Source organism: Hemiscyllium ocellatum, chromosome 7 (assembly GCF_020745735.1).
Source record: "Hemiscyllium ocellatum isolate sHemOce1 chromosome 7, sHemOce1.pat.X.cur, whole genome shotgun sequence".
In the NCBI taxonomy this organism is placed as follows: domain Eukaryota; kingdom Metazoa; phylum Chordata; class Chondrichthyes; order Orectolobiformes; family Hemiscylliidae; genus Hemiscyllium; species Hemiscyllium ocellatum.
This window is the reverse complement of record NC_083407.1, coordinates 74,472,231-74,489,189: the sequence shown is the minus strand read 5'-3', so window position 1 is coordinate 74,489,189 and position 16,959 is coordinate 74,472,231. Positions and strand designations below refer to the sequence as shown.

Below are 16,959 nucleotides of genomic sequence, written 5' to 3'. Positions count from 1 at the left end.
TGAATAAGTCTTTTCCCCAGGGGAGTAGAGTCCAGAGCTAAAGGGCATAGGTTTAAGGTGAGAGGAGAAAGATTTAAAAGGGATCTAAGAGCAACGTTGTCATGGAGAGGGTGGTGCATGTATGGAATGAACTGCCAAAGGAAGTGGTGGAGACTGGTACAATTACAGCATTGAAAGGATATATGAATAGAAAGGGTTCAGAAGGATATGGGCCAAATGCTAGCAAATGGGATAGATTAATTTAGGAAACCTGGTCAGCATGGATGAGTTGGACCGAAAGGTCTATTTCCATGCTCTACATCTCTATGACTATAAATGTGCTTTGATGTAATTTGGACAAGTTGAGTAAGTGAGAAAATACATTGCAGAAGCAGAAAACGTGATAAGTGTAAGGTTATCGACTTTGCTAGCAAAATCAAGACATTATTGTCTGATTGAAGGTAGATTGGGAAGGGGAGTTAAGTTGCAAGGACACCTGGGTGTCTTTGTTCACCAGAATTCAAGTGCAGGAGCAGGGGGGTACCTTGCTGCAGTGGTACAGGGTCTTGCTAAGATCACATCTGGTGTACTCTATTCAGTTTTGGTCTCATGTGAAGAATGTTCTGACTATGGAGGGAGTGAACAAAGATTTACCAGACTGATTCCAGAAATATAAAGAGCATCTGAATCAGTCGGGACTATATTCACTGGAGTTGCAATGAATGTTGGGGGATTGTCATAGAAACTTACAATAGTTTAATAAGAGTAGAAAGAGTAATTGCAGGAAAGGTGTTTCTAATGACTGAAGACTTCAAAAGTAAGAGTCAAAGTCTAAGGTTACAAAGTCTGCCACAGAACTCAGTTGAGGCTAAAACATTGGATGTTTTCAAGAAGGAGCAACATGGTAGTTCTTGCCCGAAACGTCGATTCCCCTGTTCCTTTGATGCTCCCTAACCTGCTGTGCTTTTCCAGCAACACATTTTTAAGCTCTGATCTCCAGTATCTGCAGTCCTCACTTTCTCCTAGTTCTAAGGGATCAAAAGGTCAGGAAAAAGGAGGTTCAGGGTACTGAGTTAGATGATCAGCAATGATTATATTGAATGGCGAAGCAGGATGGAAGAGCTGAAAGGCTTACTTCTGCTCCTATTGTCTATGTTTCTATGAGTATAAAGATGCTTGCTTCAATAGTTGCAGTTGTCTAAAATCTAATACAAAATGAATAAATTTATTGGCAAATGCAAGATCCATGTAAAAATGTCCAAAAAAAGTTGAACAATAGATTCACAGATTCCACAAAAATAGCAAGCAGTTATTGCAGAAAATGTAATGAGAAACCAAGTAGCTGCTTTATTGGTTTTACAGACATCATTTTGTAACACTGTAATACAGTTTCATCACAATGCTCCAAGCTACACTAAATAATGAAATGAAATTCAAGTGTTTTTTGAACAGATCCATCTTTTCATTTCCATTTCAAGTGATATAGGCACTTGTATATTTGAAGATCCCCAGAAGCTGATTAAAACTGTAGATAGGAAATATATTGAGAATTTTCTTTTTTAAAAGTCCGAAAATAAATAAGATCTGGTTTGTAGACAGAATTTCATTTCAAATGCTGATTTCAATGGCAGAAGCAATCTGAATAGATATCCCTGCATTAGAACGTCTCCACAGCATTTAGGTTTTTAACCATTTCTACTTTAAAACTTATTTTATACAAATTCAAGATGATTTTCTTTCTTTGACATCAAGTGCTTTGCAATAATTCTCTATTAGAATTTATGTTGTCATAAAGTATTTCATACCATATAAATACTATCTTACTATACAATATTTAAGTTACAGTGATCCACAATTTTCAAAGGCAAACAACGATGTGCACAAAATAGTTTAGATTACTTTTAATGTATAACAATATTCTAATATCTCATAGTTAGGACACTGAGTTTACAATATAGTGTGTCCTTTTAGTCCATTCAATTTTCATAAGTTGTAAATATTCAGCATCCAAACAACCATTAATGCAAATATTGTTGCTGACAACATATGTTAGCATTGAAAATATTACCAATAATGAATTTTAAAAAAGGTTCCAAATCTCTAATCTCACCATAACTTTATGGAAACTAGCAAAGCTATCAGTTCTTTTCATTCAGGACCATATTGCTTTATTCATTTCTTTGGCTGGTAATTCCTTAGTTGTTCCATAAAACCATGATTTGGATTGATAGCTTGCCTTGCGTTTTTCACAGTTGAGAAAGCATTCTTAAAGCTAAGTCCATATGCCCACATGAGATAACCTATTACTATAGATGCAGAACGTGACACTCCAGCATTGCAGTGAACCAGCACAACCCCATTCTTGAAAAGGAAAAGTGAAAAACAAGACAAATTTTTTTTCACATAAAAATGTTTTAAAATTATTATTATTCAATATAGTATTTGAAAACTCTTTACATCAAATTAAAAAAGGAACTTAGATTCTTAAATAATGTTCTCAATTTTCAGAATCTTCAAAATACATTCTCAACTATACATAGGATTTTAAATACGGAGAGTAGTTTTCAGTCTGCATGCAAATTTCACTGAAGGAGTGATTAAACGTCTTTATTTCAGAGCGTAATTATACAGAACTATGATATTCTGTTCTAAGTATTATTTTATTAAATATTGATGCTGTCCATCAACTTTTTGATTTAATCCAAGAATAATGCCATTTGATAACCTGATGTCACCTCACTGAAAATGGAGTGTCTATTTGCTTTGAATTTTGAATAAGATTTTGGATTTACTTTTTAATGTTTTACCTGAGTAATCCAAAACACACCTACTGGATCCCTGGACTAGATAAATAGTTATCAATTTGTGTTTTCCATTTTATTTTTAAGCTTGTGTCCACAAATACTACTTGTAATAAAAACAGTTTGTACCATGAATAGCAAATTGTACAAAATTAATTAAAAATTATAATGCAAAATAAACAAAAATTAATCTAAATTTGGCATTCCAAATGAGCAATGAAGTTGCATGAATTCTAAACAACAAACTTGAATGCTTCACTTCAGTCCCTTGGATTTCTTTCCAACTCAGAACAATGAATGACACTGGGGATAGGTAGTGTTTTCTCCTCTGCTTTCTTCCTGTTTTGATTTGGAGATGCTGGTGTTGAACTGGGGTGTATAAAGTTAAAAGTCACACAACACCAGGTCATAGTCCAACAGGTTTAACTGGAAGTTCGGGCTTTCGGAGCACTGTTCCTTCATCAGGTGGTTGTGGAATACAACCAATTATCTTACAACTGTGTATTCCACAACCACCTGATGAAGGAGCAGTGCTCCAAAAGCTAGTGCTTCCAAATAAACCTGCTGGACTATAACCTGGTGTTGTATGATTTTTAACTTCTTCCTGTTTAGCATGCTTAGATTAGAATGGCCAGACTTAACCAGATTAACTGTGGGTGACCTTCCCTTACCTATCCTTGCCTTCTTCCTACCAATCAGTACTCTTTAGCACTGATTTCCCCTACCAGTTTTTCTCCAATACCAATATGTTTTCTGCTTCTCATTATCCTACAGACTACTTCGTCCTACCAGCAATCCTTGTGGCACCTCCCCTGCTTATTACATACTTCTCACTGGTGTACCCACTTTTCTACCACCAAAGCCGAGAAATAGCACTTTCAACTCATCTGTGACTAAGTTTGAAACCTTTTCCAACACTTCTACCTTCATGTCTTGCCCATTCTTCACTCCTCAACTACTTAAGAGTCATACAGTCAAACAGACCTTTCGGTTCCAACTCGTCCATGTCGACCAGATATCCTAACCTAATCTAGTCCCATTTGCCAGCAATTAGCCCATACCCCTCTCAACCCTTCCTATTCATATACCCATCCAGATGCCTTTTAAATGTTGCAATTGTACCAGCCTCCAACACTTCCTCTGGCAGTTCATTCCATACACGCACCACCCTCTGCATGAGAACATTGCCCCTTAGGTCTCTTTTATATCTTTCCCCTCTCACCCAAAACCTATGCCCTCTAGCTCTGGACTCCCAACCTCAGGGAAAAGACTTTGTCTATTTATCCTATCCATGCCCCTCATGATTTTATAAACCTCCATGAGGTCACCCCTTAGCCTTTAATGCTCCAGGGAAAACAGCCCTAGTCTATTAAGCCTCTCCCTATAACTCAAATCCTCAAACCCTGGCAACATCCTTGTAAATCTTTTCTGAACCCTTTCAAGTTTCACAACATCCTCTATAGCAGGGAGACCAGAATTGAATGCAATATCCCAGAAGTGGCCGAACCAATGTCCTGTACAGCCGCAACATGACCTCCCAACCCTGTACTCAATAATTTGACCAATAAAGGAAAGCATACCAAATGCCTTCATTACTATCCTATCTACCTGCAACTCTACTTTCATGGAGCTATGAACCTGCACTCCAAGGTCTCTTTGTTCAGCAACACTCCCTAGGACCTTACCATTAAGTATATAAGTGCTGCTAAGATTTGCTATCCCAAAATGCAGCATCTAGCATTTATCTAAACTAAACTCCATCTGCCACTTCTCAGCCGATTGGCCCATCTGATCAAGATCCCATTGTAATCTGAGGTAAACTTCTTCGCTGTCCACTACACCTCCAATTTTGGTGTCATCTGCAAACTTCCTAACCATATCTCCTATGTTCACATCCAAATTAATTTATATAAATGACAAAAAGTAGTGGACCCTACATGTTTTCACTTTCTACATTGTCCTCTCTACCTCCTCTCACTCATGATCCAACTCAGTCTAAAAAACTTTCAAGGCTGCAATCTAATCAGTGCCATCTAGTCAAGGGCTCAGCACCAGTAACAGATTGGTTATTCTGGCATTATGTTTCCCATCCTTTTCAGTTAAAATTTCAAGTCAGGCTTATAGAAAGTTCATTATCATGAATGGAATATTTGGGAATGAGAAGTAATGAAAAGTTACACGATGTATTTTGGGGAGGGCAGGATCTGTAAGTAAACAAAACAAAGGCAAAATATTTGAGCACCAAAGGGAAGTGTTCAAGTGACAAGAGAGAAGGAGGAAATGAAAAGGTAAAAGAGAACTTCAGAGATCAGATGACATCACTGGAAGCAACAGAATATTAGGTGTGGTAAAGGCAAAATGGTCAGTGAAGATATCAGTAAAGAGGGGGAAACTAGACTGGAGCAGAATTGGTGGAGCTGGCAGCTTACAAGTCATGAAAGGAAGGAAAGAGAAGTGATTGTAATAGGAAAGAATATGACTGAGGAAACAGGTATATAACCAAGCAGTTACAGATCTTCATGTGGTTTTCCAGTATCGTTCAATGACCTAACATGGTCCATAGCTCAAGACTTAACATATCTCTGTCTGGATTCTCTCCCAAATCAAAAACCCAAAAGCCAAGCTGTAAATTTTGCCAACAGTTTCTGTGCCTACCTCCCATCTTCATTAGAACATAAGAACTAGGAGAAGGAGGAGGCAATTCAACCCCTCGAGCTTCCTCTGCAATTTGTTACAATTACGCTTGATCTCATCTTGGCCTCAACTCATCTTCCTGCCCACGCTCCATAACATTTCACTGGGTCAATTCTCGACCTGCCACAAATTAATGCAAGGCAAAACTCTAGCTTTTCTTGATTCCTAATCCACTTCACCTACTATCTACTGACTTGTGTCCTGGCAACATTGTCTTGGTGAATGATGCCTACATCTATTCTCGCCTCACGTCCCTACCAAATCAATGGACTAGACCTGTTAATTAAAAATATCATCAATGGCCATCTACCTATCAGTTTTCTGTCATACTACCCAACATCTCATATCTAAAACAAAAAGAACCAGAATAATACCAGGTACGGTGGCACAGTGGTTAGCACTGCTGCCTCACAGCGCCAGAGACCCGAGTTCAATTCCCAGCTCAAGCAACTGTCTGTGTGGAGTTTGCACATTCTCCAGTGTCTGCGTGGGTTTCCTCCGGGTGCTCCGATTTCCTCCCACAATCCAAAAAAATGTGCAGGTTAGGTGAATTGGCCATGCTAAATTGCCTGTAGTGTTAGGGGCAGGGATAAATGTAAGGGGAATGGGTCTGGGTGGGTTGCTCTTCAGAGGATCGGTGTGGACTTGTTGGGCTGAAGGGCCTGTTTCCACACTGTAAGTAATCTAATCTAATCTAGAATGGAAAAACAGCAAGAAAAACCAGAGGAACGCAGAATCAAAAGAGATAAGGAAGCAGTGTGGTGTGTAGACACTTATAGAATTGCACTTTCATGATATCGACAGATAAATGAGTCAGAACCAAATGCCATAAGAGATTGATTAGTTTAAATGAGTAACAAAGTACAACATTCCAACCAGCCTTGACCAGTTTGATGTTGTACAGTTTATATTTGTTGAGAATGTAAATTGCATCCCAATAAATTAAATACAACTATCCTATTATGGAAACATTCTCTGTATCATTTGCTATTGCTTGTCTTTTCAACCACCATTGTCACTGTGGAGTGGCCATCATATTTCATTCCTCATGCAGGTTTATAAATGAATCCAGCAACTTTAAGTCTGCATGACAGTTTCATACTGCCAGTCATGACATCAAAAGGTGAAAAAGACACTGCAAAAAAAGAGTAATAGCCCTTTCAAACGGCATCCAGTCATAAATAATAAAACACAGTTGGTCAACAGTGCATGCGTGGAGTCAATTTCTCCCTATTTGCATTCCTTTGTCAAAAGGAAAACTAAGACTTGTTCAGTGGAAAGAGGAATAAATTATTCATAGCAGACACATCAACAATTTAAAATACTTGTATAGTTTATTAATAGGTCACTTTCTTATCTCAAATGTTCTCATTACAAGGAATTAATATTGTCTCCTTACCACCTATATTCCTCACCTGTTCCTTTGCTTGGTCAATAAATTCAAAGCATTCTGGGAAGAATGAAATTATACAAGTCTCAGGGATATCCAGTATGGTAATACTTTTGTAAATGAACTCACATGGAAATGCATTTTCAACACCATATCCCACATTCAAGATATGAGAAATCTTTGGAGAGAAGAAAAGTTAGAATTAATTGATATAAAGTTCTATGCTCTACCTTAAATTCCATCTGTACCATTTCTCATCGGACAGAAAAGCAAATTGTCTGGCTTAAGTAAAGTATCCATAATATATTGGCAAATGCACAAGTCACACAAATTGACTCAGCCCGTAGCCTTTTCTTCCACAATGAAAGAAAACTGTCTCTGAACTACTTACATACAATTTGCTCAGGTACTTGTAGCATAGGAAATCATGACAGACAACCTGTCCATGGGTACTACCATTATTTTTAATGGTACCATTGCTATTGATGTGTAGTAGGAAGACTTGTAACACAGAGGTAGCATTCTTGTCCCTGAGCCAGAAATACTGGATTTTAGTCCTACTTCAGGACTTGACAGCCAAGGACAGTTCATCCATTACATAATAAATCAATCTGGGTATCAATTTGCAAGTCCTTCCAACACATGCCAATGGCAGACAGTAACATGGTTAGAGATTCCTGCTCAGTCATATTATGGTAGACTACCATCACTACCCAGAATTCCAGAATGCAAAACATCAGGGAAGGGGAAAGTAAAATGGACACTGCACTGGAGGTGGTCACACCTCTCAGATTACATAAGTAAAAATTGATCTATGATTAGAGACAGGAGGGTGTAACTGCAGGTGAGACAGGAATAAGAACTTGGGAGTTACAATTGAGGATCTTTGGACCTTGCAACTGTCCAACAGTAATGAGGTCTGTACAACCTGTGCAGATGAGTGGGGACGGCAAGAAGAATGAGTGAATTGTCCACAGCACTGTGGCACGTTGAACTATTTAGATGGCAGACAAAACAGGAGAGTATAAATATGGGAATACAACCTGTTCTCTGCAGCTATGACTGGGAGTTTTGACAGCTGTGTTACCTGCCCATTGCTAGGGTTATTGACATCTCCATGAGGCGGGTAAAGAACTTGGGTTGGGAAGGGAGAGTTATTGGCATTCATGTTGGTTATGGTGCAATGATAACAATCTCTCTCACAGTGTTGAAAAAAATAAAAGAACTGATCATTGACTTCAGGAAGAAATGAGGACACATGCCTTCCTGTATCAACGCAGCTGAGGTGGAGAGGGTCAAAAGTGACAAATTCCTAAGAGTGACGTCCAATCATTCGTCCTGGATCTCCCACACAGATGCAACAGTTAAGAAAAAACAACGATGTCTCTTTTTCCTGAGGCACGTTTATAATGATCCTTTCCAACTTTTACTATTCTATCTGGGTGCAAAACGGCCTGGTACGGCAAATGCTCTGCCCAGGACCATAAGAAACTACTGAAAGTTGTATACACAGCCCAGACCATCATGGAAGCCAACCTCCCATCCATGAACTCCATTTACACTTCTCGTTGCTGCGGAAAGGCTGCAAACAATATAAAAGACCCACGTCACCCCAATAATACTCTCTTCCAACCTCTCCTGTCAGGCAGAAGATACAGAAGCTTGAGCGCACACACCAACAGGTTAAAAGCTTCTTCCCTGCTTTTCAGAAACTTTCCATTGTACTTAGGTACATGTGACTACAATAAATCAAATCAAATGGGTGTGGGCAGGATGAGTTTCAAGTCATAGTGTATTGGCACCAATATGATTTGATTTGATTTGTTTATTGTCATGTGTATTGTTACAAAATCCAGTGAAATCTATTGTATAGTGTCACCACTTCTGACACCAACTTAGAACACAAAAGTAACCAAAACATAGGAGAAAAAGGCAGACACATGAAGAAATAAAGAAAAACATGTGTTCAACTTTACAGTCCTTCTTATTAATTGCTTCATCATGGGCCTGGTGCCCAGACACAAGTCCCTTTTACCGCTCTCCCACTGGAACTAAAGTCGCCACTCTTCAGCGCCATTTGGTCTCCACGACATCCACACTACTATGAGTCCTCGATGGACCTCGTGAATGCAGCTGTCTCTGATGCTGCCAGGTATCGCACCGGCCCACACCCAACTCCACCACCGCCGTGAATCCGCTTCGGGCCCATCTCGCTGATGATGATGCCACCAGGCCTAGTACTGGGCCCAACCTCAACTCCACCATTACCTCCATGAACCTGCACTGGATGCAGACACTGCCGGGAACCCAAACCCACCTCCACTGCAGTTGCCATGAGTCACTGCTGAACCACCTCTATAATGTACAAACACGCCTCTGATGCCACCATCTTGAGCCCACCATGGTCAAGCTCTTCAACAAGGGTTTAAAAAAAGGAAAAAAAGAAAAGTGCACAGAGCAGATAAGCCCTGGGTTCTGAAACCCTACTCCATCCCCATTTTATTGGAGTATTGGGGTAGAAGGGAGTTTGATGACAAACTTATTCATGTAATTGATGTATGCTCAAAAGTCTAAGTCTTAAATGAAAAGGTGAGAGCTGCAGTAAATAAGAACCGAAGGTGGGAGCTGTTGAGCAACTTGAAGAAGGTGAGATGTGAAAGGCAGAAATGACAGCTGTTTACTGGGTAACATTATTAACATGTGGAAGGCCAGTTAAGTTATCTGGAGCAAACTTTTTTCCAGGAGCCAAGGCTGGAGGTAGGCTAAGAGGTGTGAATAATAAGAGAAATAAGGAGATGAAAAGCCAACAACCTAAAACACTCACATCAAGTTTTATCTCCACAGATGCTGCCTCACCTGTTGAGTTTTTCCAGAATTTTCTGTGTTATTTCAAGGAAATAAGGAAGTAGTCATATCTGTAATGACCAGCAGTTAGAAGTGAGAAACCGGAACATTTTTCAACTCCTCGGCCAAAGAGTGCCAGGATCCATTGCTGAACCAGCACTTCAGCAAAGATCATCTCACTCATGATTAATCAATTATTGCAAGGAGACATAGTCATCGATGTGACAATACTACACTAGGCAGCACCTTTAATTGTTGAGTCTTCAGAGGAGCTAAGGTTATTAATTTAACACAGTAATTCACATTTTGATTGGGGTATAATTTTTTTTAAATTTGCCCCGACTCTCCTCAAGCTACTCAGCAACTGCAGCTGAAATAATTGACAACCTTACTTGTTCTCAGGCATCACCGGTGCTAAATTGTATTGGATGCTCAAAGCCAACTTGAGTAATAATTTCACGACCAGTTTTACATATGGAGCAGTCCCTGCTTTCTGACAGAAATGCACTTTAGTACCATTCAGTAAGCATATGCATAGGTCTTGTTCTGCAGCACTACTTCACTGACCAAGAGTTTCTTTTACTGAAACACTACCTGAACCCTGAAGCATTTTCATGTTACCTTATAATCTTTTAATTTTTCATAGTCATGGGCCACATCTTGGGATGCTGGAAGAAAATTAAATAAAAAAGAAGAGTCAGTAATGTTCTTAATTTTGGAGAATTGGAGAGTAGAATAAGATGTCAATAGCCGTATCAAAACAAAATTGGATAAAGTTATTCAGGGTACCATATGCAGCTTTCTTTTATAAATGGAAATCAACTGATCTAAACAGTAACATGATGCCAAAAGGATTGGAAGGGTGAACAATTTTCTATTTGGTAATTTTATGCAGTGGATGTACTTAACACCAACAGGCTTAAGTGGTGGATAGACTTTCCATGTTATTGTACTCAAGCTGAAAGTCGATCCAGCTGAAAAAGAATCAGTAGTGAGGGAGACAAATACTAATCACCACTTCCAAGTGTAAACCGAGCTAAATTTACAACAATTAGTTCACATTATGAAAGTCACCAAGGATTTTTTAAAACTGAAATCTTGTAAATAAATGTATATTTAATTAAATACAGAAAGCTCATGTCAGGTACTGACACCAACAGAATAACTGAGTCGACAGGATCTTTTAAAAATTGTTCTGTAAATTAACTCTCATGATGTAATACCACAACATCAGGAAAGTCTGGTACACTGAAAATAAATCAGATAAATTTGGACCACAATAATGCCTGATGGTATTTTACATTTATTTGTGAATGAAACTGCACAAATTAGTAAATAATTTCTAAGTACATGACCCTATAGGAAGAACGAGGTTATGATTATATTGCCTTCTAAGTTTTAGACTATGGGTAAATATTGAAAGAAGGTTAAGTACTATCCTTGCAGAAAGGACTATAAAATTTAATAAAAAAACAAAACTGGGGGAAAGGCGATTCAGCAAAATTTAGGATGCATTGGATGAGGAAGGAAACTGTAGAGGATGGACACTCTTGAAATGTGGAGCTTATTCAAGGAACATCTACTGCGGGTCCTTGATAAGTATATACCTATCAGGCAGGGAGGTAGTTGTCAAGAGAGGGAGCCATGGTTTACTAAAGAAGTTAAAGCTCTTGTCCAGAGAATGAAGAAGGCTTATGTGAGGTTAAGGAGTGAAGGCTCAGTTAATGGCTTGAGACTTAGAAGTTAGCCAGAAAAGATGGAAAGAGAGGGTTAAGAAGAGCCAGGAGAGGACATGAGAAGTCGTTGGCAGATATGATCAAGGAAAACCCTTCTATAGGTATTTCAGGAATAGAAGAATGACTAGAGTAATATTAGGGCCAATCAAAGATAGTAGTGAAAAGTTGTGTATGGAATCTGGGGACATAGGGGAGCACTTAATGAATACTTTTTGTCAGTATTCATAATGGAAAAGGGCAATGTTAATGAGAATATGGAGATACAGGCTACTAGATTAGGTGGGATTGAGATTGACAAAGAGGAGGTTTTAGCAATTTTGGAAGATCTGAAAATAGATAAGACCCCTGGGCTGAATGGGATTTATCCTCAGGTTCTCTGGGCAGTCAGGGAGGAAACTGCAGAGCCTTTGTCTTTGATCTCTGTCGACAGGAATAGTGTCAGAAGACTGGAGGATAGCAAATGTTGTTCCTTATTTTAAGATGGGGAGTCGGGACAACCTGGTAATTATAGACCAGTGAGTCTTACTTCAGTTGTGGGTGAGGTGTTGGAAAAGGTTAGGAGTGATAGGATTTATAATCATTTGGAAAGGAATAATTTGATTAAGGATAATCAACTTGGTTTTGTGAAGAATAGCTCGTGCCTCACCAACCTTATTGACAAAACAGGTGGATGAAAGTAAAGCGGTTGATGTGGTGTATATGGACTTCAGTAAGGCATTTGATGAGGTTCCAACAGTAGGCTATTACACACAAAATACAGAGTTTAAGGATTGAAGTTGACTTAGCGGTTAGGATCAGAAATTGGCTAGCTGAAAGAAGACAGAGGGTGGTGGTTGATGGGAAATGTTCATCCTGGAGCTCAGTTACCGGTGGTGTGTCGTAAGGATCTGTTTTGGAGCCATTGCTGTTTGTCATTTTATAAATGATCTGGATGCGGGCGTAGAAGGACAGGTTAGTAAATTTGCAGATGATACTAAGGGATGCAGAGCTTTGGATAGTGCCAAAGGATGTTGTGGGTTACAGAGGGATGTAGATAAGATGCAGAGTTGGGCTGAGAAGTGGCAAACGGAGTTTAATGCAGAAAAATGTGAGGTAGTTCATTTCGGAAGTAACAGGAATGCAGAGTACTGGGCTAATGGTAAAATTCTTGGCAGCGTAGATGAAAAGAGTGTCCAGGTGCATAAATCCCTGAAAGCTGCCACCCAGGTTGATAGGTAAAAACAATGACTGCAGATGCTGGAAACCAGATTTTGGATTAGTGGTGCTGGAAGAACACAGCAGTTCAGGCAGCATCCGAGGAGCAGTAAAATCGACGTTTCGGTTTATTCCTGATGAAGGGCTTTTGCTGCTGATAGGGTTGTTCAGAAGGCATATGGTGTTTTGGCACCTTTTGGTAGGGGGATTGAGTTTCTAAGGCACAAGGTCATGCTTCAGCTGTATAAGGCACTGGTAAGGCCACACCTGGAGTATTGCGTACAGTTCTAGTCACCGCTTTATAGGAAGGACGTGGAAGCCTTGGAAAGGGTTCAGAGGAAATTTAGTAGGATGTTGCCTGGTATGGAAGGAAGGTCTTACGAGGAAAGGTTGAGGGAACTGAGGCTGTTTTCGTTGGAGAGAAGCAGGTTGAGAACTGACTTATTGAGACGTATAAGATAATCAGAGGGTTAGATAGGGTAGACAGTGAGAGGCTTTTTCCTCCGTTGGTGAAGGCTAACACGAGGGGACCAAGCTTTAAATGGAGGGGTGATAGATTTAGGACAGATATCAGGGTAGTTTCTTTACTCAGACAGTAGTGGGGCATGGCACGGCCTGCCTGCAACAGTGATAGACTTGCCAATGTTAAGGGCATTTAAACAGGTTTTGGACATACATATGTGTAATAATGGAATGCTGTAGGTTAGATGAGCATCAGAGTAATTTCACAGGTCAACGCAATATCGAGAGCCAAAGGGCATGTACTGTGCCATAACGTTTTATGTTCTACAACACTTTACTTATAGTACTTATGCAACCTACAAAAAAACACAGGTAACCTGTACAATTTTTAAAATCTTATCTTAGGATGTCTTCCCACCATAGACTGTACCTGTACAAAAGAGTATAATGACCCTAATATCTAGGAGCATCTATCCTATTAAGTGGTTAGTGCCCAGAAATTGGAGTTTTTGATCTTACAGTATCTTTTTTCTTTGATAACTCGACATTACTGCAATTATATTATAAATGAATTTTTAAAAAATCTATTTTTAATGTAACAACTCTACGTAAATGATGCAACAGTCATACCACAATGAACAGAAGCTTTAGAGAATGTTAGTTCATATTAGCTCACCGAGCATTAGCCAGGGTTTAACAACACCAATATTCAGATCAAGGCTGGTGTCCTCGACATAACCGCAAGCTCCATCCGTTTGTTGAGCATCTTCAACAATTTGCACTCGAGCATCTCTCAATGTTTCAATCAGTCTTTTCCCAGTTATGGTTGTTACTCTGGTGCTCTGTTTCTTGAGCGAAGCCTTTGAGAAAGCCTCGATTTCATTGACAAGTGAATGCATCACATTTGAATGGGAGAAGCAAGTCAAACAACGGAAAAGAAATGCACTGAAATGTCAATTATAAATTGAGAATACACTTCTGTAATCACTGAATTGAACGACTGTAAAATCAATAACTTAGACCTACAAATTCAACGCTACATTCACACTGCGTTTCCTATTCATTTGTTTACTTCTTCACAGAACATAAACGAAACGCAACTCCCACCAATAAAATCGCTTGCGTTAAGGGTCACATAAAGAAAGTAAAACCCTACAACTCCAAGCCTACTGCCACCTATACCAGGAAGACTTCGTTTTGGCAAGTACTGCACAGTTTATACTGTAATTGTATTGGCGACTTGTTTGAGAAGGTGCAATATAATAACAGAGGTGCAGACAATAATTTGTGGGATTGGGATTGGGACATTCCTTTTACAAACAGAAGATTTAACATATATTTCAGAAGAAATATTGAGAATTTATAAAACAAAGACATTTAATGGGAATTTAAAATAGATTAGCGAGATCAACAGTAATTAAAAGTCAGTCCTAGAAATTCAACCACACAAAATGTGATAACAAGCACTAAAATTGGAGCATAAACCAACAATTTAATATGCAAAAAAATGTGAATACGGGTACATTGAAGCCTTGCTATAGATGTACAAGCATTCTTGAGACCTGGAGTTGTGTGCCATTTTAGTCTCCTTACCTAAGAAATATCCTTGCCATAACATAGATGAAGTGTAACAAAGATTCACCTGGATGACTTCTAGGATGACAGGTTTGTTGTATAAGGAGAGATTGGGTCGACTGAGCTTGCATTCATTTGTGTTCAGAAGAATAGGAATTTGTAGATCAAGGTAAGATATAACATTCTGACAGGGTTGGACAGCCTGGATGCAGGGATGATGTTTCCCTTGGCTTGGAGTTCTAGACAAGGAAGATCACAGTCTCAGGATACATGTTAGGCCATTTTGGATTGAGTTGAAATGCCACACAGAGGATGGTGAACTTGTGGAATTCCCTACAACAGAAAACTGTGGAGACCAAGTCACCGAATATTGTTAGAAAATAGATTTTTACAGATTAAAGGTGTCAACGGTTATGGGGAGCAACTGAAGACAAGAAAATGCTGGAGATCACAACAGGTCAGGCAGCATCCAAGGAGAGAAAACAAGCTAATGTAACAAGCAAAGCTAAAATATAGGGCAGGAATGGGTTCACAATCTGATGGTGTTGAACTCAACATTGAGCCCAGAAGGTTATAAAGTGCCTAGTCTGAAGATGAGATGTTGCTCAAGTTTTCGTTGTTATTTATTGGAGCATTGCAGCATTCGCTGAAACGATGCCCACTCACCTTGCCGCCCACTCCATTGGGACTGTCTGTTCTTTCCAGCCTGGCAGTTAGACACACCATTGTTCTGCCATCCTCACATTCTAATCACATCACCTAAACTATCAATATCCTTTCTCCCCCAACACTCCAATCTCCACCCCCCCCCCCAACTATTATATAAATGCTGCACCCTCTACGCTTCACGTCAGCTCTATGAAGGGTCATCTAGACTTGAAACATTAGCTTGCTTTCTCTCTAAGGATGCTGCCTGACCTACTGTGGTCTCCAGCATTTTTTCATTTCAGCACAGACCCCAGCATCTGCAGTAATTTACTCGTTTATTGTGGGGAGAGAGCAACAGTGGTGCATTGAGATAGAGGATCAGCCATGGTCATCTTGAATGCTGAAGAAGCTCAGTGGGCCGAAGGCCTTTTTCTGTTTTCTATGTTTTCACCTCACCTTCCAAGAGACCGTATTCATGCTAGCAATGCCACTGTACACACATCTTACCAAGGCTGATTGACAACAATCCTCAGTGTCACATGCATCGTGTTTACTCAAGGCTCTTGCCCACCTCACCCTCTGCAATGATAAACCCTCTTGCCTTCTGCCTCCTCTCCTGCTCGTGGATCACCACTAACTGCTCTTGCATCCACTTACATCATACTTAACTTCACTCTGTTTCATTGCAGGAGATATTAATCTGCAACTCAGCTGACATCAGGCTCTCACTCCCTATGAGGAAAAACTTCTGAATCTGGCTGGAACAAAACAGAACCACTCTTATAAGGAAAGCATGGTACCATTGGCAATCAACACAGTAAGCTTCATTATATTGTGTTGCTCTCCCATTTTCACCAGTAGTTCTAACTCATTCTTTATCTGCCAAGATTTAATCTATCTCCAACAACTAATTTCCTCTTTTTTTTATGAGGGCACCCAGAGAAGTTCCACATGGTGACCAGTGTCAAAAAACCCTCAGCTACACCTCCACCTCTGAGGAGGAAGACAATCAACTCTCGGACAGTACACAGGCAAGACCTTCACCTGCATACTCCACCAGTTTAAAAACTTCCCTCTATTGGGTACCCTAAGATGAGACTCAGGAGACACAATGTGTTATGCACAATACTAATACATATTGCAACTGATCAAGGATTAAACACCTGAGATCTCTGGCACAGACAGAAGACACGCATTTGTACTTAGCCATAAATGAATTGGTCAGTCTACAGAGACAGACACAGAGGAATCAGGCAACATTGTCAGATGCAGTCAGTAAAGCGAATCAATGGATAAAGGAGCACACAAGCGTTCTCTACTGCATTGACTTCAGCATGTGAGCATCTGGCAACTCCATGGAAATCTTGGAAATCACTGTGGAGATCCTGGTCCAGCAGAATGCTCAGTGTCTGCAAATACACACTCAGACCAAAACTTCATTGTTTTAGTCATTCTTAGCATTAATAAGAAGATTACCAGGGATACAAGGGACCTTAATTTCATGCCAGGTGTCCTTACCGCTCAGAGAAATGGGTCGGTGCCAACGGGCACACACATGGTGAAGCAGCAAACACAAAGACGCCCTAAAGGTTTCCTCTGTGGAGACTCAATAGGTACCTGGCTCCTCCACTTCCTC

At 39.7% G+C, this 16,959-nt stretch overlaps 1 protein-coding gene across 1 annotated transcript; it reads right to left on the bottom strand.

Moving 5' to 3' along the window:
* Positions 1-1,301: 1,301 nt before the first annotated feature.
* Positions 1,302-14,170, bottom strand: dusp19a (dual specificity phosphatase 19a). Its single transcript, XM_060827349.1, has 4 exons — positions 13,777-14,170; positions 10,330-10,376; positions 6,890-7,042; positions 1,302-2,340 (listed from the first exon to the last, which is right to left on the bottom strand). Exons 1-4 carry the CDS (start codon positions 13,997-13,999, stop codon positions 2,152-2,154), a joined length of 612 nt encoding a protein of 203 aa, XP_060683332.1. The 5' UTR covers positions 14,000-14,170; the 3' UTR covers positions 1,302-2,151.
* Positions 14,171-16,959: the final 2,789 nt, after the last annotated feature.